The 23058-nt window shown below is 42.8% G+C and overlaps 1 protein-coding gene across 1 annotated transcript; it reads left to right on the forward strand.

Moving 5' to 3' along the window:
• The first annotated feature begins 5018 nt into the window (after nt 1-5018).
• Nucleotides 5019-10600, forward strand: LOC115902428 (adhesion G protein-coupled receptor F4-like). The gene is made up of 7 exons (XM_030945915.1): nt 5019-5484; nt 5892-5928; nt 6056-6216; nt 7208-7465; nt 8149-9513; nt 10388-10429; nt 10508-10600. Exons 1-7 carry the CDS (start codon nt 5407-5409, stop codon nt 10598-10600), a joined length of 2034 nt encoding a protein of 677 aa, XP_030801775.1. The 5' UTR covers nt 5019-5406.
• The last annotated feature ends 12458 nt before the right edge of the window (nt 10601-23058 follow it).

The raw sequence follows: 23058 nt of genomic DNA on the forward strand, positions 1-23058 counted from the left end.
GCTCCTGACTATCAGGGTGGTTTAGGATCCTCACAGTTGGAAAGCTCTGTTTTCCTTTTCAAATGTAACTGGGAATTTTTAACTTTTCAGGATCTCTTCATTCCCCCCATTTTTTCCTCCTGGCCCACATTGAACTGACCTTACTGTGCATCTTCAGAGGCTTTATTTAAGATCCCTATTGCAAGTCAGTAACATGGATAAATGCATGTTTGAATCCCTTAAGTATATAGTGAAGAACTGAAAACTGAGGGTATGGCATGTTTAATAGGGATATGGAAGAGGGAAAAGGCACATAAAGAATGAAACAGCAGAAGGGCATTTTAAACTGCCAGGTTTTCATTTAATTTTAAGATTCTCTAAAAATCTTCTGGTAGTACAGAAGGTATAGTTTAAAAAAGCAAAATTACAGGTGTACTTACTTAATTTTTTTCCATAAAGATGATTTTTTTTTCATTAATATTCATGGAAGTGAATTTCTGATGGAAACCTGGGATTAGTGCAAGGTTTGAATTGTATAGCAAAGTATCTGTTGAACTTTTAAATAAATACCTTGTATTCATTAAGATAGCACAAGTCTGTTTTTACCTCTTTCCAAAGGAAATGGTAAACCCAGGTTCACACAGCTGCCTTTTGGCTGCTCTAAAAGTTACCTGAGATGTTTCTGATCTCTGAGAAAGAAGGTGATGAGCACAGCTGGTTGCAGATCTTGGGTAATTGGATTTTGCAAGAGCTGAGAAGACAAACCCCTCCCTGCATGTGCCTGAGGAATGCAAACAACCCCAACCCGCTTGTAAAGCATCAGACTGATGCTGCTCGGGTCAGGGTTTGGAGTGCCTCTTTGCTGGGAATCGTGGTTTCAATCTCTTTCCAAGCCCCCTGGGAGCCCAGATTGACACAGCTTCCTTCTGGGAGAAGTGTGTGGGTGTCTGAGGGCTGCAGGATGCTGGACTTTGTGTCCTTCACAGAACTCTTGATGTTGAGGAGGTGTTGAGAATCAAGGGCCATTCAGTTTTGCCTTCACAGTAAAGGTTCAGGGAGTGTGTAGAAGCACAGCTCCAAGACACAGGCAAGAAGCCTTCTGAAACCTGTCCATACCTTGACATGATTTGGTTTTTAGCCTTTCTTACTTTATTTTTCTAATTGATCTCTGTCTGTATTATATCAAGTACAAGTAATTTCACCTTCCCAGGTGGGTTCTGTTGGCTGTGCTTGATTGTGCCTGGCTAAATTCCTACTTGATCCTGATGTGAGGCTGGCTGTATCAAAGCAGAACAGTAAATAATACCTGTCTTTAGGTTAAAACTGGAGACATGCTGTGACTGAGGACTGGCTGGAGTTGTGACAGCAGACAAAATGACAGGAAACCCCATAAGCTCCTGAAAGGAGCAGGAACGTAGGAACAAAAATTAGTGACCAGAACTCTTCCAAGTCAGCCCTGTGTGAAGGAGTGTTAGGAATTGCTCTTCTGTAGTGATAAACTACTTGCTGTACATTTCTGGCTATTGGAAATCTGGCTCTTGGAGCCGAGGTGGTATTTAGAGAGCCAGCAGTGACCATGGCACAAGGTTCAGCAGATAACTGTCACCCTTTATGATGGGATAGCCCAGAAAAAAAGGTTATTATTTGCCCATTGAGCTTTTTAGCTTCACAAGGTGCTGTCAGTAGTGTGCTCTTGCATTTACGAAGGATAATGCATTAACTTGACCCGATTTTGATCATTAATGTTTTGAAGTCTAAGAGATTGTTGTTCAGAGAAGCTGTGGATGCCCCAACCCTGGAAGCATTCAAGAACAGATTGGAGGGGACTTAAAGCACCCTGTGACAGTGGAAGGTGTCCCTGCCCATAGCAGGGGGCTGGAACTGAATGGCTTTTATGGTTTCTTCCAACCCAAACCATTCCATGATTCTATGAAATACAGGAGAGCAGAAGCTGCTGCCTGCAGGCGGAGGAAGGGCACCAACCCCACAGGTGTGACTCATCCCTGTGGACTCCTGGCAGAGGTGGCAATCTGGCAGATTTGTGGGTGTGTTTGTAAGGTGTTTTGTCATTTTGCAGTGCAATACCTTCATCTGCAGGTTCCTCAGCCTTATTCCAGTCAGGCAAGAAAAGCAGCAGCTGCTGCCCAGCATTATTTCTTCATGGGAAAACTCCAAATGCGTTGGGGCACCCAGGCAGGGCTGAGTGAGACTGAGACTGGGGCAGGATGGCAGCAGATGAGTGGTTAGAGAGTCACATCTGAGACCTTGGGGATCTCTGGCTGGGTTAACTTTGCTCACAGTATTCCCCAGACTTCTGAAAACGGTGAGTACTTCCACAGAACATCATTATTGCAGAGCTCCTGGAGAACTACCAGTGGTCTGTGAAATTGGTTCATTCATAATCTAAAATGCATTTAATTGCTAAGGCTGTCTTTACTTTACTTCTTTCCTTAGTTTTATGTTGTCTTTACATCTGTGATATTAGATATTTTAATTAACCTCTGGTGGTTTTTTTCTTGTAGTTTTGTAATTGGTCTCTAATCAGTTATTACTTTTAAGAAAATTTGAAGTTTTCTTATGGCTACATATAAAGATTACTCTCCTCTTAGAGCTTGTTTTGCTTAGAGCTACATTTTCCAACTATGATTCCTTTAAAAATACAACTGACACTGAAGAATTAAGAGCTTTACTTTTTATCCTTGGATGACCATGTGAACACTAAAGCCTCCTGCTGCAGCCTTAACTTGCTTGGTAGCAATGGCAGGTTATCATGTTATGGTGGTTTATTGAGTTTTAATCAAGCCACGTGGCCATTCAAGCCCTAAAACCAATAGATTAGGTTCTGTAATAATGAGTTTAATACTTGTGATAAGTGTTGAAGTTGCAAGTTTGTAGTGTTCGGGAAAATATATTTCTCTAGCAAATGATTGCAAGGTCAGTACAAATCTTAATTTTGTAAAAAGTGTGCTTATATTTTTTTTTTGTGCAGGACACTTTTCCCTGTAAACTTAGCTGTAGTTTGTTTTCTGGAGCAGTGGACAGGGGAGAGAGGTGACTGCAGGTGATGAAGGACTCTTTGGACAGAGACTTTGGGTCCAGCATTGTGGGGGGGTTTAACTCCCGTAGTTGTCATTGCTTGGACAGATCCCTCTGTTTGCCGTGTCCATGTGGGGCCAGACTGCAGTGCAGTGCATCCTGTCAGTAGTTAAAATCTGCATTAATATGCTTGGGGTAGAGGAAAGGAAGATGGTTCTATAGAGTTTTACAAGATACTTCAATTTTACACCAACAAGGGTCAGAGTAAGGAATTTGAACATAAGGCTGTGGACATTAACCAACAGGGATTTTTTTTTTTTTTTTTTTCTGTTTTAACAGACTCTTTGCTCTCTTGTAACCACTGCCCATCCAGTCTGTCCTTGCTCTTTTCCTTCTGTGGAGGGCTTTGGAATGAACTGGAGAAGGAGGATTGCTGGTGACAATCTCCTGAGCTGGGTGTGGAAGTGTCCCCTTACTAGAAAGTCCTTTTCACATGAGAGGGTATTGACACCTCAGCTGCTCATGTACCTGTGTCCTGGTACGTGGTTGGAGCAGAAACCTCTGGAATAGAGGAGTATCATGCTTACAGCTTCTTACAAAGGCAGGGATTATTGGCAGTAGATAGTTTATGATAAGAGACAAATCATCCTCTCTCTGTTTATGCTTTCATGTGGCCCAGTGCCACTATACCCATGTTTTTCCCTGAAGTAACAGTGACTTGCTGCTGTCTTGCTTGTTTTGCCCTGAGTTTCTCCAGCTGCACAGTGGTTGCCTTGGCAGGCTGCTGCAGTGCTGGGACTGGGTGGTTTCCAAGATGAGTCAAACAATGCAGCCGAGCAAGCTCCGTGTTCCCCTGCTGGCAGGGGCCGGTGTCTCGGTGAGCCCGACATTCTTGGAGAAGTCCCAGATTTCTGCCTCGCTCAGAGGTAACAGCCCTAGGTGGGGTTCCACCCGTGATTAAATACAAAATGAATGTGAATTAATTAGTGGTGAGGCACGATGAGCTCAAGGATTCCGAGCTGTGACATGGAATTGGCAATGAGCATTTAATGACTGCAGAGATCAGAAAGGAATTCGTTGCAGCCTTTCACCCCAAACCTGTAGGTGTTTCCCAGCCACCTCCCCTTCTTTGGCAATATTGATCCCAATATTCTGCTTTGTTTCTCCTGATCCATGTTATTTCCTTAGAAAAGCTTGTGGCTCCTAGCTTTTAACCCAGAAAATGCTTTTCATATTAGCAGCTGAATTCAGAGGCTGGTATGAGATTCTCCTTAAGAGCTACCTAAGAAATTCAATGCATTAGTTGAACTCTTTTATGGTAATTTCATGATTAGGTAATAAACCCTACAAATCTGAAATCATAACATGGTGGACAAACATCACAGATGAAAGGGCCAGTCAGCTGTGTGCCTGGGCCTTTGATGCTGTCAGATGGGAGAGCCTGGAGCCTCTGGATGGGAAAACACATCTCTGCTCTCCCAGTGCAGGACCCCTTCTGCTTCTGATCAGCATCATCTGTGCTGATCAGTATGTGTCAGGGGGAAAATTGAGGGGCTCCTCTCAGGGCATGGTAATTTGATGAGGTTTTTCCTGTTGCCTTCTCTTGAGGTCAGGCTGTCATCCTGTTTTGTCACTGTGCATTTGCTTCTTGCTTTAATGGTTTAGCTCACTAACTTTTATGCATTTTAATTTTTTTTTTTTTTAATTAAATTAATCTATTTATACTTGTGATGATAGAAGATCAGTGTCTCAATTCTTCTGAACCCACAGCAGCTGTTGTTTTTGCCTTGGACATGTCTAGCATCTAATAATGAGATTTGATGTATCATGTTGTTTTTCCTTCATTCCCTTTGCTGGATTATTTTTCTCTAACAAATATACCTGTAACAAGTTGCATCCCAGGATGTTTATCTTTTATTAAGGACTGTAGGAAACTTCATGGAGGGAATAGAGGTCTGAATCCTTCTGCAAAGGAAATAACTCTTCACTCTACTCCTTGTTAATCATATTTTGATTTCTGGACCTTGAGTGCCCACATTTCCTACTCACATGGCAGGAACTGCCCAAGGAGAGCAGAGCATTGAACCCAGTGGAGATGAGACTGTCTTAAATCACTTCAAAAGGGACCCACAGACTGAGCTGCTTTAATAAGCTCTCCAGCTTGCACTTTACAGCATTTAATAGATTTTTTTTTTTAAAGAAAGGGTTCAAAAGGAACTGAATTATGAATGCCTGAAAATCACCTTGCAAGTCCAGTAAGGACAATCTCTGGCATAGGTTTAGCTGCTTTTTTACTAGTAAGTAATCAGACTGTGTTCAAAAAGTGGAAACAGAGATGTCTAAATTTCTTTAAAATCTTTCTTCCAGGAGGAAATCAGCAAATGAGTGGTGATGGATGTGAGGGTGATCTACTGCCTGCTCTTTTGGGCTGCACAGTTCTTCCTGGCTGTGCCACACACCACTCCCAGGGTAAGTTTTTACTAGATCAGGCTGCTCAAATCCCCATCAAGTGACCTTGGACCATCCCCCTTCCAGGGATGAGGCAGCCACAGCCTGTCGAGGCAGCCACAGCCTGTCAGGACAGCCTGTTCCAGTGTCTCACCACCCTCATCATAAACAACTTCCTCATCTGAGATCTGTGCATGAGCTCAGAGTGTCACTTCAGTAGCAGGGTCCAACTGAAGGCTTCATGTATAGAGACAGACTTTAAGTAGAGAATTTTCAGTTGGTCTGTATGAGCAAAGGGCCACAAGCTCTGCTCTCTGGACCTCAAAAGGACTATTTTCCTCTTGAAACCCTTTCGGGTTTGTACCAAGGAGTCATCTTTTACTTATTTATGTGAACATTCACTCTATGTTCCACTTGTTATTTTTCAGGTTCTCAGTAACGAATCAAAGACTGGTTATGAGCAAGGTACAGTGCCCTGGGTAATGCTTTGTGAGATGTTATCAGTTATCAATACTTCACACCCCTGATGCATCACAGACCATGGTATGCTGTCTTTCACCTTGTAACAGTGTCTGCTTGGTTTATTTTCCAGATGCCTGTATAAATCTCATTCCCTGCCAAGATAATGGAGCAATTTGTATTCAGCCTTGCTCTCCCTCCTTCCATGGGGAGACAAGCTTTGTCTGTGAGGACAGAAAGTGGCAGATGCTGTCAGATGCCTGTGCAAGCCTGGATGTTCAGTCCCTTTTTCAGGTGAGGATGCTGTTGTGCACCTTGCCCTATGCTTGTAACTTCTTGGGAAGACACACCCTCCTTCCATGCACTTTCAGTCTTGAGCAAAGGGAGATGGGATCCTGAAACACAGAATATTTTGCTAACAGGCTCTGACTTCATGGAATCACAGAACTGTTTAGATTGGAAAAGACCTCTAAGATCATTGAGTGAAGCCATTAGCCCCGCAGCACCCTTTCACTGCTGAACCACATCCTCAAGTGCCACCTCCACACCTTTTTTGAGCATGTCTAGGAATTGTGATTCCACCACTCTTCTGGGCAGCCTGTTCCAATGCCTGACCACCCTTTCAGAAATTTTTCGTAATATCTAAACCTCTCTTGATGTGACTGGAGACCATGCCCTCTTGTCCTATCACATGTTACCTGTGAGAAGAGCCTGACCCCCACCTCACTATTACCTCATTTTAGATAGTTGTAAAGAGTGATATGGTCCCCCCTTGAGCCTCTGTTTTTCCAGGCTGAACATTCCCAGATCCCTCAGCCACTCCTCATCAGACTTTGCTCTAGTTCTTTTACAATCTCAAATCAGGCGAAAGGAAATAAATTTGGGGGATTCTTTTGTGGAAACATAATTCAGAAATGAAGTTGCCTTGTTCACTTGGCTGGTGTTCCTCACGTGGATCTAAACCAAGATAAGAACACAGTAGGAGGAAACTGAGGAAAAGACAACACCAAGTGTGTAATAATCAGATGATTTATGACAAATTCTCCTCTGCTGCAAGATCCTTAATCAAGTCACTTCAAGAATAAAACGCTGCATTTAGTTCTTGCCTCTTCCTTCATGTGTGTAGTAAAACCATGATATTCTTCTCAGGCGAGCTTTGATCCTGGGTTTCAGTCCATCTGGCGCCTTCTCTGCACACCCAGCACTGCATCTCTTGCCTAGTTGTAGCTGTGGCTTCATTTTCATTCTTTTCATTAATTTTTTCAAATCTATTTCCTCCCTCCAGAGGATATCCCAAAGTGAACTCCCATGCTCTGAAGGACATCTTCCTTTCATAGGAGGAGGAAAGCTAGGGCCTGGGAAGCCTGGAGATGGAGCAAAACATTTTGGTGCTGGGAATCATAGCTGCCAAGCTGATTTTTCATGCATCATCCCAGATATCCTGTCTTCACCAGCCATCCCAGGAAATATTGCTGATATAGTGGAATTGCTAAAGAAGATTTCCCTGCTACTATCAGAGAATGTCACTAGAGGAAAAATGCAGGTATTTACTTTTATTGGCTTTGGGAAGTGCTTCTGAGCTTTAGGGAGCATCCACAAGTATTTTGTCCTTATTGCCACTGTCCAATGAAGTGGAGTGATCGCACATGGAGATCATGTGGAAAGTGTTTCCAGAGTGGGATATTTTGTTAGCAGGGAAGCTTTTGACTTATTCATGTGTGATGAAAATAGACTGTGGAATTAAATTGCTTTAAAAGCAAAGGTTTTCAGGAACTTCTGTTATAGGCATGGGCTAACAGTACAAGGAAGAATTACTTTCTAAAGTATGACACTGTAGGGAAGGCAGCCTTGTAAAACAACAGCTGAGATCTTTCCCTGATGAACTCAGAAATCAGAGAGCAGGGGAAGAAATACAGAGAGGGTGGTAAAAATCAGACCTGCACTGTGGGTCAACATCTGGAATAGAACTAGGGTGTCCTTTTTGCTTTATATTTAATTCTCTAATCACCTTTTGATGGAGAATATGAAGAGGATAGGACAATTCTAGTAATGAGATGTTTGGGTTTGACTGGGATGGGTCATGGGAATATATTCATTGTCAAAAGGATTATTCCTTTTATAGAAATCACTCATGAATTAAATGAGCCTTTTTGGAGGCACTGCCAGGAGAATAATATTTGGTTTCTTCTAATATAAAACAAATTCTATTTTGCTTTTTTGTTTCAGAGCTACAGCAGGATAGCAAACCATATTCTGAACAGCTCTATCATTTCCAACTGGGCTTTTGTGAAGGACAGAAATGCTGGTTCAATATTACTGGACTCGGTGAATTTATTTGCTGGGAAACTTCTTCTAAGAAATGGGTCAGAAAGTATCCAGGAGCCCTTCATCGCTACCAAAGGCTACAGCATACACAGAAACACTTCAGGAAAGAGCTTTGACTTTTCCATGGAGTTTAACAGCACAGGCAATATTACTGGGCATGTGGTGATTCCAGAGGAAGAGCTGCTGAGGTTGCCCAGGGCTTCCAAAGCCATCAGCGTTGCATTTCCAACGCTTGGAGCCATCCTGGAGACCAACCAGCCGGACCCAGCTGTCGTGAACGGGATGGTGCTGTCGGTGTCGCTGCCCGAGGAGCTCCAGAACATTTTGCTCACCTTTGAGAAGCTGAGCAAGCTGGAGCAGGTGGGGGCTCAGTGTGTGGGGTGGCACTCAGCCGAGCGGCGCTGGGACCCGCGGGCGTGCCAGGTGCGTGCACACAACGTCAGCGCCGTGGTTTGCATCTGCGCCCACCGGCGCCGCACCTACGGAGCCTTCTCCATCCTGATGGCCCCGGCTGTGCCACGGAGCTCCCTGCTGGACTACATCACACGGGTGGGCCTGGGGCTGTCCATTCTCAGCCTGGTCCTCTGCCTCGTCGTCGAGGCTGTTGTCTGGCAGCACGTCACCAAAACTGAAATCACCTACATGCGCCACTTCTGCTTGGTCAACATTGCTGCCTCGCTTCTCGTCGCTGATGTCCTGTTCATCCTAGCAGCCATTGTGCACAATGCAGCCCTAAACTACCAGCTGTGTGTAGCAGCCACTTTTTTCCTTCACTTTTTCTATCTTGCCCTGTTTTTTTGGATGTTTACCCTGGGTCTCTTAATTCTCTATGGATTATTATTAATTTTTTTTAAGATGACAAGATCTGTATTCTTTGCTGCAGCATGCTCTATTGGATATGGATGTCCCTTGGTCATATCTGTCCTCACTGTTGCTATTACTGAACCAAAAAATGGGTATTTAAGGAGTGGAGCTTGCTGGCTCAATTGGTATGAGACAAAAGCCCTTTTGGCTTTTGTTGTACCTGCCCTGAGCATCATAGTGATGAATCTCATTGTGGTGGCCGTGGTTGTGGTGAAAACTGGGAGATCCTCCCTTGGAGAGGGCTGCAAGTCACAAGATTTGAGCAGCATGATCCGAGTCAGCAAAAACGTTGCCCTTCTGACACCTCTGCTGGGCCTCACCTGGGGCTTTGGGTTAGCCACAGTCATTGACAGCCGCTCTCTGGCCTTCCACATCGTGTTTGCGCTGCTGAACGCCTTCCAGGTGAGCTCTGGGACACTGGGAGCAATGTGGGTGCTCAGACCTTGAGCCTGGCATAAAGGTATCAGATCAAAGAGGGGCTGGCAGCAGGTGTGTGTGAAAAGTAGGGTCTCAGCTCTCCCTTCCACCCAGTGCTTTCCCATGGCACACGCACGAGGCATCCTGGGCTGGCGTTTTAGGTGCAGATGGGTCATGGGACAAACTGGTCTGGTTGGAAGTGGGATGAAGAAATATTCCCATGATTAATTTATGTTAGATGTAAAATACACAGTTAATGTCCATAACTGCAAAGATGTCTGATCCTTATCAATTAACAATTATACAGAAAATTCTCCCTTCTAGTGAAGATGACACTGGCCCAGGTTTTCCAGAGAAGCTGTGGATGCCCCATCCCTGGGAATGTTCAAGACCAGGCTGGATGGGGCTCTGAGCAACCTGGTGTAGTGGAAGGTGTCCCTGCCCATGGCAGGGGGTTGGAACTAGATGTCCTTTAAGGTCAATTCCAACCCAACCATTCCATTCCATAGATGATTCCATGGTTTTGATTTACTCATCAGCATAAACACCCCATGTTACCTGATGCACTGCTGCACACCCAGTCTGCCTTAGCTCTTCAGGCAGGAGATCAGGCTGCACTCAGTGGGCTGAGAAAGTCCTGGTTTGTTACCCATCAGTCCAGTTCACAGTCAGGATAAACACAGGTTATATCCATTCTTGCTGTTCCCAGAGAGCCCTGTGTGGATAAACCCATTTTATGCTTTGCTGTTAGCTGAATCACAGGTGATGAGATCTCTCCTTAATGAAAAGACACCTAGAAACACTTAAGAAATATCATGTGGTTATGCTGGTTTTGTTAACTGGTTTTGCAATTTCTTAGGGATTCTTCATCCTGTTGTTTGGGACACTTCTGGACAGAAAGGTACTTATTTGGATTGTATGAACATTTTCTACACCTTGAGAAACTGGTCCCTTTAATATTATTTATTTAAATCTGCAGACAAGAGAAGCCTTAAGGATCAACTGCTTTTCATCAAGGCGGAAGTGGGGTCTAGAAAAGGTAAAGGTTATTTGTTTTCCTGTTAATGGCTAATTTACCAATTTACAAACCTTATTTGTATGTTGGAAGAATGGAACCATCCACTACATCTTACACCATGTAACATTTTTCAAATGTAAATTCTTGCTGCAGGACATACAGGTATCTCAAAAGTCTGCTCAGAATATTAAACTTCTAAAATATCAGAAGTGGCAATTAATAGATTTTTGTGATTCTTGCATAACCTACTGCTGTGGTTACAATGTTAAAAGTGATATTTTTAACCAATCTCTTCACCTGCAGATGTCAAAGCCCTTTTGGCAGAAAATCCCAGTAACTTTTTTTCCTCAGATTTACTTTAAGGTCGCTGAATAAGGAAGGAATGGGATTAGGAATCAGAAATCCCAATATAATGACCTGTTTGCTGCCTTCACAAAAATATGGATCTCTATGCCAGCAGGGCTGCTTTAGGATGTCAGAGGATTGTTCTGCTTTAATCTGAGGGATGGGAACCACTCGGAGCCCAGCCAGTGTCTTTGGTGACAATTGATGTGCACTCCTGAGAGCTTGAGGTTCTTGCAGATATCAGAACAATTCATTAAAGCAACTCAACCTTAAAGAAACAAACTGTGTTTTAGCAGCTTCCTACAAAACTTTGGCAGAACTGAAGTTTTGACATCACTGAGATGATGTTTCCTACCTCTACAGGAAAACTTTTTTCTATTTTCCTTAGATTTCTTTTGGAACCAAGGCTTAGTGGTTTCACACAGTGTCTCAAGAATTACCCGCAGTGTTTTTGCTGTCTGCCAAAAAAACCTGTGTCAGTCCAGTTTGGACATGGGAAAAATAATTTATTTGCTTTTTTTCCAGTCTATTACTCAGTTATGATCCTTGTACTGAAAGCTACAGAGGGTCTTCCAGTGAGTCTGTGTTCAAATGTACATGGCTTATGAGGGGAAAATAGAGGGGTTAAGGCAACTATTCCTCCTCTCTGAAATGGGTCATTTGGGGCAGGAGAGACTGTGCAACTTTGAGATTACAATTCTTTTATAGATCCAGGAAGATCCAATAAAGATATTTCACATCTTGTCAGGCGTTAGGTCAGGGTTGAAAGCTTGAAAGTTAAAATTCTGTCAAGAATATAATAGTCTGGAAACAACAGATGGAAATGTCACTAATCCCATGACTCAGCAACATTTGATAAAAATATTGAGTGATCTCACTGGGCAAAACTTGATGTGGAAACTATGGCTGTGTGTGCCTGGGAATTGGGGTCGATGTTGTCACTCACCTGGGTGGAAGAAACCACGTGTAGGTGTTTATTGTGGCATAACAGAGGGGAAAGGTGTGAGTCATCCACTTTTGTAAACTTGGGTGTAAACAGGGAGTTTGACTCATTAGAGCTGGAGAAGTTTGTCACACCTGAGATGATTGTTTAAAAAAAAAAGTCTTGTTTCAGAGAGCTTCAGAATCATGGGGTTGTTTAGGTTGGAAAAGACCTCTGAGGTCGAGTCCAACTGTGAACCCAGCACTGCCAAACCACTTAAACCATGTCCCCAAGGGTCACATCTATGTGCCTTTTAAATACCTCCAGGGACTTCATGGTGACTCCATCACTGCCCTGGGCAGCCTGTTCCAATGGTTGACAACTCTTTTGGTGCAGGACTTGTTCATAATATCCAATCTAAATCCCCCTGGCACAAGTTGAGGCCATTTCCTTTTGTCCTGTTGCTTGTTACATGAGAAAAAAGCCCAACCCCACCTGGCTGTCCCCTCCTGTCAGGGAGCTGTGCAGAGCCAGAAGGTCCGCCCTGAGCCTCCTTTTCTCCAGGCTGAGCCCCTTTCCCAGCTCCCTCAGCTGCTCCTCCTCAGACCTGTGCTCCAGAGCCTTCCCCAGCTCCATTCCCTTCCCTGGACACGCTCCAGCCCCTCAATGTCCTTCCTGAACTGAGGGGCCCAAAGTGGGACAGTGCATCTGGGGGTTCAGTGGTCACTGTAAAACACTGGAAGGGTGATGCAGACTGCCTTCAGGTCTCTGAGTTTCTTCAGACCTGCAGGAGCCTTTCCTGTGGTCACATTTTAAGGTGACCATCTTGTGCTGTTTCTCAAGGATGCTGAGGCACCTCCTATTTGAAACGGACCTTCCACCTCCAGAGATGATACTTGTAATCTGACCTGATTGTTTTCCCTCCTAGTCCTAGCAGTGGGCTGTTGTCTTCAGTGGATTTGAGCAGCCAGAAGAAAAGGAGCACTTCTTGCAGAGAGATGCTGGTTTGAGGGGAGCTGAAGAGCCTGACCAGCTCAGAGCATGGACAGCCCTGTCTGGGAGCAGAACCACAGGAAGCATCATGAAAACCGGAGGAGAAAAGGCCCTGAACCTGCTGTCAGGAGAAGGAAACCATCAGTGTTGCTGCAGCCCTTGGAGGAAACAGGCTGAAACACAAAGCTTGTTTCTCACCTTCGTGAAAACTGCTGTGAGGAGAGTTTGTCCTTGTTTGCCATTTCAGTGCTTCTTTTCTTTTCTTTTCTTTTCTTTTCTTTTCTTTTCTTTTCTTTTCTTTTCTTTTCTTTTCTTTTCTTTTCTTTTCTTTTCTTTTCTTTTCTTTTCTTTTCTTTTCTTTTCTTTTCTTTTCTTTTCTTTTCTTTTCTTTTCTTTTCGGCAGTGCAATAAGGAGCTGTACAGTATGTGGAGCTGTTCTAAAATTATTTAATTTTTCATGTGATGTACAAATGTTGAGCATTATCTAGCTGATTTTGGTTGTCTTTTGGGCAAAGCTGATTCTATTTGTTGCTACTGTATTCATCATTTCCATTTGTCCTCCCAGACTGATGGACAACTCTGTTTCTGCATTGCAGAAATATTGTTCTCTCCCTCCCAATATTTGTTGTCTCCATCTCAGTACCTGTACTTGTGTGTCAGAGGAATTGTACAAAGCCCTTTTCTGATCTGTCAGGACAGAATTTTCATTCTTTTTCCTGTCCTGCAAGACAATGACAGAGATGAACAAGAGAGAGGACTGCAAAGAATCAGTTTCCCCCTTTAGATATGGGTAAGCAAGCAGAGCTGAATCAAATGATGGAGATCTCCTGTGCAATGTCCTAACAAAGGAGATTATTTCTGCGTGTGAGATGGGGTGTCTGGACAGAAAATCTGTCCTTGTTCTGAGAAACCCTTTCCAATGAGGGCCTTGATAGAAGCATTGTTGACTCCTGTCAGGATAAATTGATGGTTTCAAATGAAAATAAAGTTGAAATTTTGTCATTGTTTCTAACAAGTGGTACTTATCCTTCTCTACCAAAAATGTAGATAAATGCCCTGTAGTATTACCCCAAGTCAGAAATCACTTAAACCCATGTGACTTCACTTACATTTGAAATATAGAAGATTTAAGCAAAATAACACAGTTCAATGTCATCCACAAGCCTCTATTGAAGAGGAAAATGCCCTGGCATGGAAAACTCACGGTGAGATGTTCTGGTGGGAGAAGCTGAGAAGGGTCTGGAGGGCAGAGCTCTGCCTGGGCCATGGGGCATTTCTTATCCTCACAACTCTGCTGCTTCCTCTCCTGTCTTCTTTCCTCATAGACTGATCTTGTCACAGGAGTCCATCCCTGCTCCTTTCACACAGCCCATCTGTACACTGGAGAGCTTTATTCAAATAGAAGTAAAATTGGGTCTGTCTGTCTGCTGCTGTAACAAATTTTAAAGACTATTACCCCAAGGTCTACTTCTTGGTGTCATTTTATTAATGAAATTATTGGATTTTTTTTCTAGCACCTGAACATTTAAGCAAACTTAGCACAGCCCGGCACCTGCCCTCCTCTCACATGTGTGCATGTTAAACCAGTCTGTTAAATAGTGGAATTTACAGATGGTCTTGGGTAAGGCTTCCTTTATTATACAGACCCCTTCCAGAATCCAGGAAATTCAGCAGGAGCCTGCCCCAGCAAAAGCACGAAGAAAGGACTCTGTTTCATCTGCTGTTTATCAAAGGGTGTTTGAAGCATGGTGCTTATTTTCAGCACCTGGCACATATCAGTATTTTCCCCTGTGTTTTATGGTCATTTAGGTATTTAAAAATAACAGGGGTGGGGGAACTTTACAGAGAAGCAGTTCACGGTCCAGGATGAGGAGGAGTACCGAACCTCTATTTTTAATTTTTTAAACTGTGCAGGAGCATTTAATGAATAAATATATTTGAGGGGTGAAAACTGTAGCTGTCCTTTGTGGGCTGTAAACTGGTCTTTTTCTGAATGCCATGGGCTGACAGCCCAGCTTTAATTGCAGCTGAGGAGAGGGAACCACCAGAACTGAAATTCTGCCAGTTTCACAAGTTACCTGTGTAGCAGCAGCTTAATAAGGTCAGTGTTATGTGGGACAGTTGGACTCCTTGATGCGCAGGAGCTTGGTTGGAGCTGTTCCACCCTGGCTGCCAAAGTGGTGAGCCCTGACACCCCCAGTGCCCTCCCTGCCTGGGTGTCCCAGTTCACTGCACATCCCATTTCCCTCCATGGCTCACAGCACTGGCTGTGTGGTCACACAAACAGGGTCTGCAGGGCCACATCCTTCCAAAGTTAAGTCTCATTTCAGGGGGAAAGCACATTTTGGGACATGCAACACTATTTCACCTCCTGCCCCACTGGGAGGAGGCTCCTAAAATCCGTGGTGGACGTGCTCCCAGGTAAGGGCTCCTTGGTAGCACTGCCTCCTTCTCTGGCTCATTTCAGTGGTTTTGTTTAGGCCAACAACATGATGGGAATGTATTTTTGGCGCAGAAATCTGTGAATGCCAGGGTCAAAATGCTAAATTCACCAGTATTCCCCTTCCCTGCCCCCCAGGTCAGATGTCCCATTTGCAAGCAGGGCAATGCTGATTATGTAGTTTACACTTTCTAACATATTCTGTATTATGAAGCAAATTATTTTTGTTTTCATTCTCTCAAGGGGGGCACAATCAATATCACATTGATACTGGCTCCAGCTGAACCTGTATCTTATCTGTATGTGTAACCTGTAGCTTATCTATCTGTATCAGCTGAACTTGATAGAAGTTCCAGTTGAACTTGAGGAAGAACTTTGCTGTGCAGTGAGTGAGCAAAGTTCTTCCTCAAATTCAGAGAGCATGTGGAGTCTCCCTCACTGGAGATATTCTACAACCATCTGGACACAATCCTGTGCAATGTCCTGTGGGATGATACTTGAGCAGGAATTTTGGATCAGATGACTCCAATGTGGTTCCATCCATCTTGACCTATTCTGTGAATCTGTAAAATGCCATTGGAGTTCTTCAGAATTTTAACTTCCCTGTTAGATTTTAATGTAATGCAATCTTTCTGTAGTTTTTCTCTTAACACTGTGGTTGGAGATGTTTTTCTTCAGTAACTTCCACCTGGACACAGCAGAGAAACCCTTCCAATGGTGTAAAGCTTGTGAACATGTTTACATGCCGTGTGAGTTTCAGATCAGATGAGGCTGGACATTGGGTGTTCCTTCAGGCCCCTCAGTTCCCCCTCAGTTCCCAAAACCCAGCCTGGCTCCAGTGACACCCTGGGGCTGCCTCAGGCTTTGGGAAAAGGTGCATGTCCCTTCTGATCTGACAAAAATAGTTCATCTGTCACTAATTACTGCAGCCATGTGCTAAGGCCGTTCTTTTTCACAACTGGAAAACATAATCTGAGGTCTATTTATTTACTTAACTGCAGCCAGTCAGTCGAATGGCACTTTTATTTGCTCAGCAGTGCTAAACTTTAAAAGCCTTGTGCTCTCTTGCTTACTTAAGCATCAATCTTTAATTATAGCTGTTGAACCCCCATGAAAGATGTATGTGTACCCTTTGGGTAGTTTTGTTTCTGGTTGAGACCAGTAATAAATCATCTCTTCAGGCTGTTTGAGGATTAAGTGTTGAACAATGGATTGATTAGCAAGACCATTCCAAGCCTTGGGCAGTGCAAGTTGAGTTTTATCATGTAATTCCTATTCATGCTGCAGCACCTCTGGGCAGGGAACAGGCAGACTGTTGCAATTACTGGGCTGTTGGAAGATGGAGCTATATTTAGCTTCAATTTGGCTTTAAATATTCTTGTTTAAGAAGAGTAAGTTAATAAAGGAGTGAGTGTTTTGAGAAGCAGTGTGTTTTCCTTACCCTGGTGCTGCTAAACAAGCTTTCAATAAACACCAATTCCTGGGCTCTGTGCAGTGGTGTGAAGGCAGATCCCCAGCCTGTGAAATGGTCCCTGGTGACCTCAACACTTGATCCCTGTCCCAGGCTGCCCTTCCCACTGCAGTATTGATATCAGCAGCTAAATGGGAATTTCTGGGGTTACAGTGGCCATCTCCAGGCAGAGCTCTCTGGAAAAGGAAGCTGGGGCATTTCTTTCAGTATACCTGCATCCATGCCAACCCTTTTAATACTCCCTGCTGCCCATTAGTATTATCTTTGGCCCACATCCTTGCTCTCAGAGTGTTCATCTTCCAGAAATGCCCCACTGATGTCAACATTACATCCTGGCTTTTTGTATTACAAAGGAGCAGAACTGGGCTTGGGGTACCCCTGGACGGTTTAAATCCTGTCAGATCCCTCACCCTGCTCTGTGCCTTTCTGCTGTTTCCACAGTAAATTATCCATTTTTTCCTGGGTAATGACAGTTACTCACTCAATCCTTGTTTCTGTCGTGCTGCAGCTGAAAATCCCCCACATTGCTGAGATGGTTGGGTTGGGAGCCCTGGGACAGCCTGGATTCCTCCTGCATTATTATAAAATGTTATCTTAATCCCTGCTCATTGCAGAGAGCCTGGGGGATTCATCTGTGCAGCTGGAGAGGTGCAGCAGAAATCCCCTGGTTATCTGCTGTGCCTCAAGCGCAGAGCAGGGATGGGGCACTAGAACAGGGGATTTTAAATTCTTTATCAATAAGCTGTAGAGCTCCTGGAGTGTAATGTGTGCCAGGCTCTGTCAAAAGATCTATTGAAGACAAGACTTGAAGGCTGACTTTGAAGTGTGCTGATTAGCACTAAAATTTCCTTTAAAATGAACTGCCAAGCTCTAAGTAGCTTGAAAATGTCTGCTTTGGGGAAAAGGCTCACTGATACTTTTTTAAGCCTTTTTATTCTAAACCAGAAGTAACTGCTGAGATTAACCAGAGGCTTCTCTTCTCTCATGTGATCAAACCACCTTTCAAGTTTCTTTTGATAGATTGACATGTCTTTTCCCTTTCAGAAGAGGAGTAGTATTGAATTTGTATTGATTTCCATTTTTGGTAGCAGACAGAACAATTAATTTAGTACACAAATGCACCCATCAGGTTACAAGCTGTATTAAAATAATAGGAATTTCGGTCTTCTTCCTGTAATGAATGTGTGTGAAAAGCTGCAAGGAAAAAGGAGCTCTCCCAGGTGATCTGGAGTGCTGCAGTTGTTTGGCAGCAGCAGAAGGCAGCCCCTGTGCAGGATGCTTCACTGTGGGGTGTTTATGAGGACTAAATATGCAAAATGTGATGCTTCTCATGAATATGTGCTTCCTTTTTTCTAAAGGAATGCTTCCTGTATTGCTGGTTAAAATCTTAAATTAGAATGACAGAATGGTTTGGATTGGAAAGGACCTTAAAGATCATTTAATTCCAACCCCCTGCAATAGGCAGGGACACCTTCCACTATCCCAGGTTGCTCCAAGCCCCATCCAACCTGGCCTAGAGCACTTCCAGGGATGGGGCAGCCACAGCTTCTCTGGACAACCACTTCCTGTGTCTCAGCACACTCACAATAAATAATTTCTTCCTAATAGCCAATCTGATTTTCCCCTCTTTCAGTTTGTACCCATTACTCCTTGTCCTGCCACTGCAGTTCCTGAAAAAGAGGTCTCCACACAACCTTCTCTTCTTGCAGAATTATGGTTAGTTAATAATTTTGTGTCATTATGGTTGTGTTGCTTCTGGTGAAAGGTGACTGAAAGACTCCAATTCTGAGTTTTGAGGAAGCTTTTGCCTCTGAAATATCCTGGGGAGGGTCAGTCTGTCTCAGGTTGCACATCTCTGTAGCAGCTTTTGGACGAAGTTCATGATTTTGTTTTCTCTAACAACATGTTTCTCGGTGTATTAACTTGATTTTTGTTTTTATTTTTTTAGTAAGGATTTGTAAAGGTAGAAAGGGGTAGATCTGTTCTTTGGCTTTGTCACCAGACTTAAAGGTAGGTATGCACATGTATCAAAATACACTGCACAGCCTTTGTGCAGTAAAAAATACTTCTCTTCATGCAGTTTCAATGGAGGCTGTGCCTGGAATAATTTATTTTTGCTAATGTCTTTATATGGGTTTGGATATGTAGGGCCATTTAAAATAAATCACTGAACCAATTAAGCAAAATACCTTTGATAGGATTAAAATTTCCCAATTTGTGGCCAGCAGCAAAGATGTGGTATCTGTTAGAGCTTGTATGGCTGGGGCCCCAGAGCAATGCAATTGTTTGTTGCCTGCACTCATCTAGAGAAGATGAGGAAAACCAAATTAATTTTTTTCTTGTGTGTCTTCAAAGATAAAGGCAGTAGCTTCTCAGAGAGGCTGAAGTAAAGGCAAAAAGTTTTTCCCTAAAGGCAGACTGAAGGATTTTAGAGATGGAAATTACGTGGACAACATGGAAATATGAAAACAATATGGAATAGAATAAAATAAAGTCATTTTGCTTACAAAAAAGTCATAATTTTTGGTTAAAAAATGGAATGTTTTAGAGATTTGCTCTTTTATTATCAGCAAAAAAGGAATTTTCTGGGAGGAGCAGAAGGATCCTTCGTCCCCTTCAAAATGGTCCACCAAAAGAATTGGAAGCAATCACATGATGAAGAGTCAGTGAAAACAAATTTTTTGCATCTTTTGACAGCGTTGAATTTGAGATGAAAATCTGGTTTTGAGTCCTTGTTCAATATTTCCTGGCTGTAGTGTGGACCCAACACTGGCTGTTCTTACCCTTTTGTTTGCTGCTTTCTGTCAGGAACTCTGTGTGTTCCTGACAGAAAGCAGATGTGCTGTGTCTTCATGTTCTCCTCAGTTCTCAGCTTGTTTACTCAATGTGCTCAGTGCAGAGCTGAAAACCATCCCTGGAACACATTTTGTTTTTCTCAGTGTGAGCTGAGCACCTTTGGAAATAGGTGGCCTGACTCTCAGTCACATGGAAAACACTGTGAGTTCTTCAGCCTTGTGTAGCCCCATGTGAAGCCAGGGAGGAGCCCAGGACAGGCTGAACATCCCCAGGCAGGCTGAGTGGTCAGGGAGCAGCACCCAGGTAAAACTTTGGGCTCCTTGCGTGACCTGGATAAAAGCATTTTTTAAAAGTCAAAGTCATCTTGCTCAGCACATTCACACTTTCTTTCTCCTGACAAGACAGACTCTGAAGGTGCAAATCTAATGGAATCTGTCATTTTAATGTCATAGATTTTCACCCTCTCATCAGTGTGAGCACAGGCCTGTGGGGAATTTGCAGTGTGAGCTCTGAGCTCTCCATCCTGTGAAGAACCTCATTTATTAACCAGAGCCATCTGCACAAAGCAAATCTAAAAGGCAGTGGTTTTTAAAGCACAAAATTACATATTTGAAGGAATAACACGCACAAACTTGTTCTCTTTATTGACCTAATCCAAAACAAAAAACCAGGTTTTTCACCCCCCTGAGACTCTGGCATAATCTTAAATAATTATTTCAGATATTAACAATTTTGAAGATTAATTAGAGATCTACATAGCCTCAGATCTTACAGAGGTTCTTACAGAAGTCTGTAAGAAAAATACAGGGAGTGTGTAAAACAGTTCTCCATCTCCCTGAGCCCAACTCCTCACAGGGGCAGTGTAGCAGAAAGCATGCATGAAATTGTTAAATACAGCCCATTTTCACTAATTTATAATCACTTCCTGTCTCTCTGTGTGCAGGGAAATAATCCATGCTCACTGCTAAGCACCTCATACACTACCCAAATACATCAGGAGTAATGCCAGCATGCACCAGCCCTTTCTATGATTCCATGATGCTGTTGATAGGAAAAGTGTTCTAAATTCAGCCATGTTTTACTGGGAACTATCAGAAACTTCAGATATCTGCATTTGGCTTTGTATTTTCTGTAAGTATTGATCTAACTATTTAGAGCAAAGGTGATGATGCAAAGACCTTTAGTCACTCAGGCAAAAAATTCACCCAGCTGTCAACCTGCACCTTGCTATCCTCTCCCTGGGACTCTCAAACAGGTTATTGCCTTTTCCCACAGGGAAATTTTGAGGAAATGGAGCAATTTGCAAGTGGAGGCATTTGCAGCTGAATGCTTTCCTCAGCTTCTGTCCCTCCCTCAGCTCTGAGACAGACTGCGCAGCATTCCATAAGAAAAGTGAAATTGCCCTGGAAAAAAATCCATGTCTGTCTTTTCCTCCTTGAAGGATGAGGCAGGAAATGCTCCAGAGCATCACTGCAAGTGTGGGCATTGTGAGGATCTGCTGGGGCCATGGGTGGGGGCAGGGAGGAGGAAGGGAAAGGAACTCCTGGATCATCTGCACAAGAAACTACATGGCCAGTATATGTGGATTTGTTAATTTTTGGTGTGTTATCCAGGATGGGTCATCTTTATGCATCTATCTGTACCTTTCTGCATCTTTCTGTATCCTTTTTAAAATTTCTAAAAATGACAGAACAGCAAGTGGATAAAACTGGAATTCTATTCTTAATTTCATTGCACCTATATTTTACAGAAAAAAAGTTGGGGTTCTTTCAAATTAATGAACATTTGGTTAAGCACTTTAGGGGAACAGTGAGCCAGCATTCTCCCTGTAAAATCTTTCATTTCCAGATTTGCTTGCTACCAGAATTTGGCTCATGCACAATTTTACCACAGACTGTAAATACAATACAAATAACAGTTCTGTTTCCTGTGTTATGGGCAAGCATGAGCAGATGTTTTACAAGGCCAGTTCATCCTGTCTCACTCCATTTTTTTCCCCAACCCCTGTGTTTGTTCCAGGCTCTTTCCACATGGACTAACTGATACCAGTTTGGTACCTGTCTGACTGGAGGTTTAACTGAAATTTAGCCAGTGTGTCTAATCTAAAAAAATGCCCAAGACACACATTAGAATTAATTCACAACCCTCCCCCTTCCTCCATGCCTGTGACTCATTTGTCTCTTTTTCTTCATAATAAAATACAATTCTGCTGATTTGCCTCTGTGACTAAATGTACTCTCACAAAACCTCTTTTCTCAATCAGTTCTCTAGATTTTTCTGTGCTATTTGGGATTTTCTAAAATAGTTTGTCATTGGAGCTGCCTGTTGCATTCTAAGATGTAATCACAGCTAGAAAAAGGCTGAAAGAATTCCTTAGGCAAAGTAATGGAAACATCTTTTTGTCTTGGCAAGTTAATGCACAATTTCATCTTTGCATGTACAATGGCTACAGCAGCTGAACATTTTATGCTGTTGGTACTTGCTTTCATTAGAAATGTGAGGTGATGTGACTTTTCCTATTATTATCTGATTTCTCTTTAGGGAAAAATGTCACTGTGACCAGATTAAATTAATGTTCTTGAGGCAATTTCTGGCTGTGAACTTTTCTCAGAAAAAAATCACTCATGTGTGCTGATCATCTTGAACTTTAGCATGAATTAGGCATGCACTAATTCTGCTGGCAAATTGTTAATTAAGAAAAACCCTAAATTATGTCTTGCAAAGCTGTTAAAAGCCAATCATAAAGGTATAGGCAAATATCTCTTTCTTTTAGGGTTCCCTACAATGACTTCTGAACAGTAATCTTAGAAATAGTTTAGTTATTTCAGGATTCCAAAAATCTCAAGAAGATTGAATGGATAGTCGAATAGATACAGAAGATCACTAGTTAACTAATTTTAAAATTGACTTGGGGAGTAAGGAGAAAACATTGCTGTGAAATATCTGGGACCCTTTCATCAAATTCTGTGGGAGCAAGAAAGAAAAACTTACCTGTAGATTTCTGCTTAGGAGTAGTCATTACAGGTTTACAATCTGAAGTAAGAAACAAGGATTATAATACCATAAAGTGTTCAGAAAAAAATAATAGTGCACAATCTCAACCTCATGTAGTTGGCAGACTGTAGATTTCAGCCAGAAAACCTTTCCAAGTTTGAACAGACCCTGATTTTACTGGGAGTTTAGAGGATTGTAGTGCAGTAATGAATCAAAATAAAATTGTAAGACATCTCTCAACTGTGCACACAAAGGCAGGTCGTGGTGGGCATGTTTCTAGGGATGCTGTCTTGGTTTCAAAAGACAGGTGTCTGCTAAGGAAGGCAGGAGCTTCCCTTGAAATAGGAAATGTAAACCCCCTCCCTCTGAATTATTATAATTTTGAAATTAAGGGGCTCTCAGGCAAAAATATAGGAGTAGGAATAACAGTTTTTTATTAAGGAAACAAATAAAAATAATATAAAAATGCAGTAATACAAAACAACACTGACAGAGTCAGAATACAACCTGACACCCTGTGGGTCAGGGTGGTGGCAGCAGTTCCATTAAAT

The sequence above is a fragment of the Camarhynchus parvulus genome, chromosome 3 (assembly GCF_901933205.1).
Source record: "Camarhynchus parvulus chromosome 3, STF_HiC, whole genome shotgun sequence".
Lineage (NCBI taxonomy): Eukaryota > Metazoa > Chordata > Aves > Passeriformes > Thraupidae > Camarhynchus > Camarhynchus parvulus.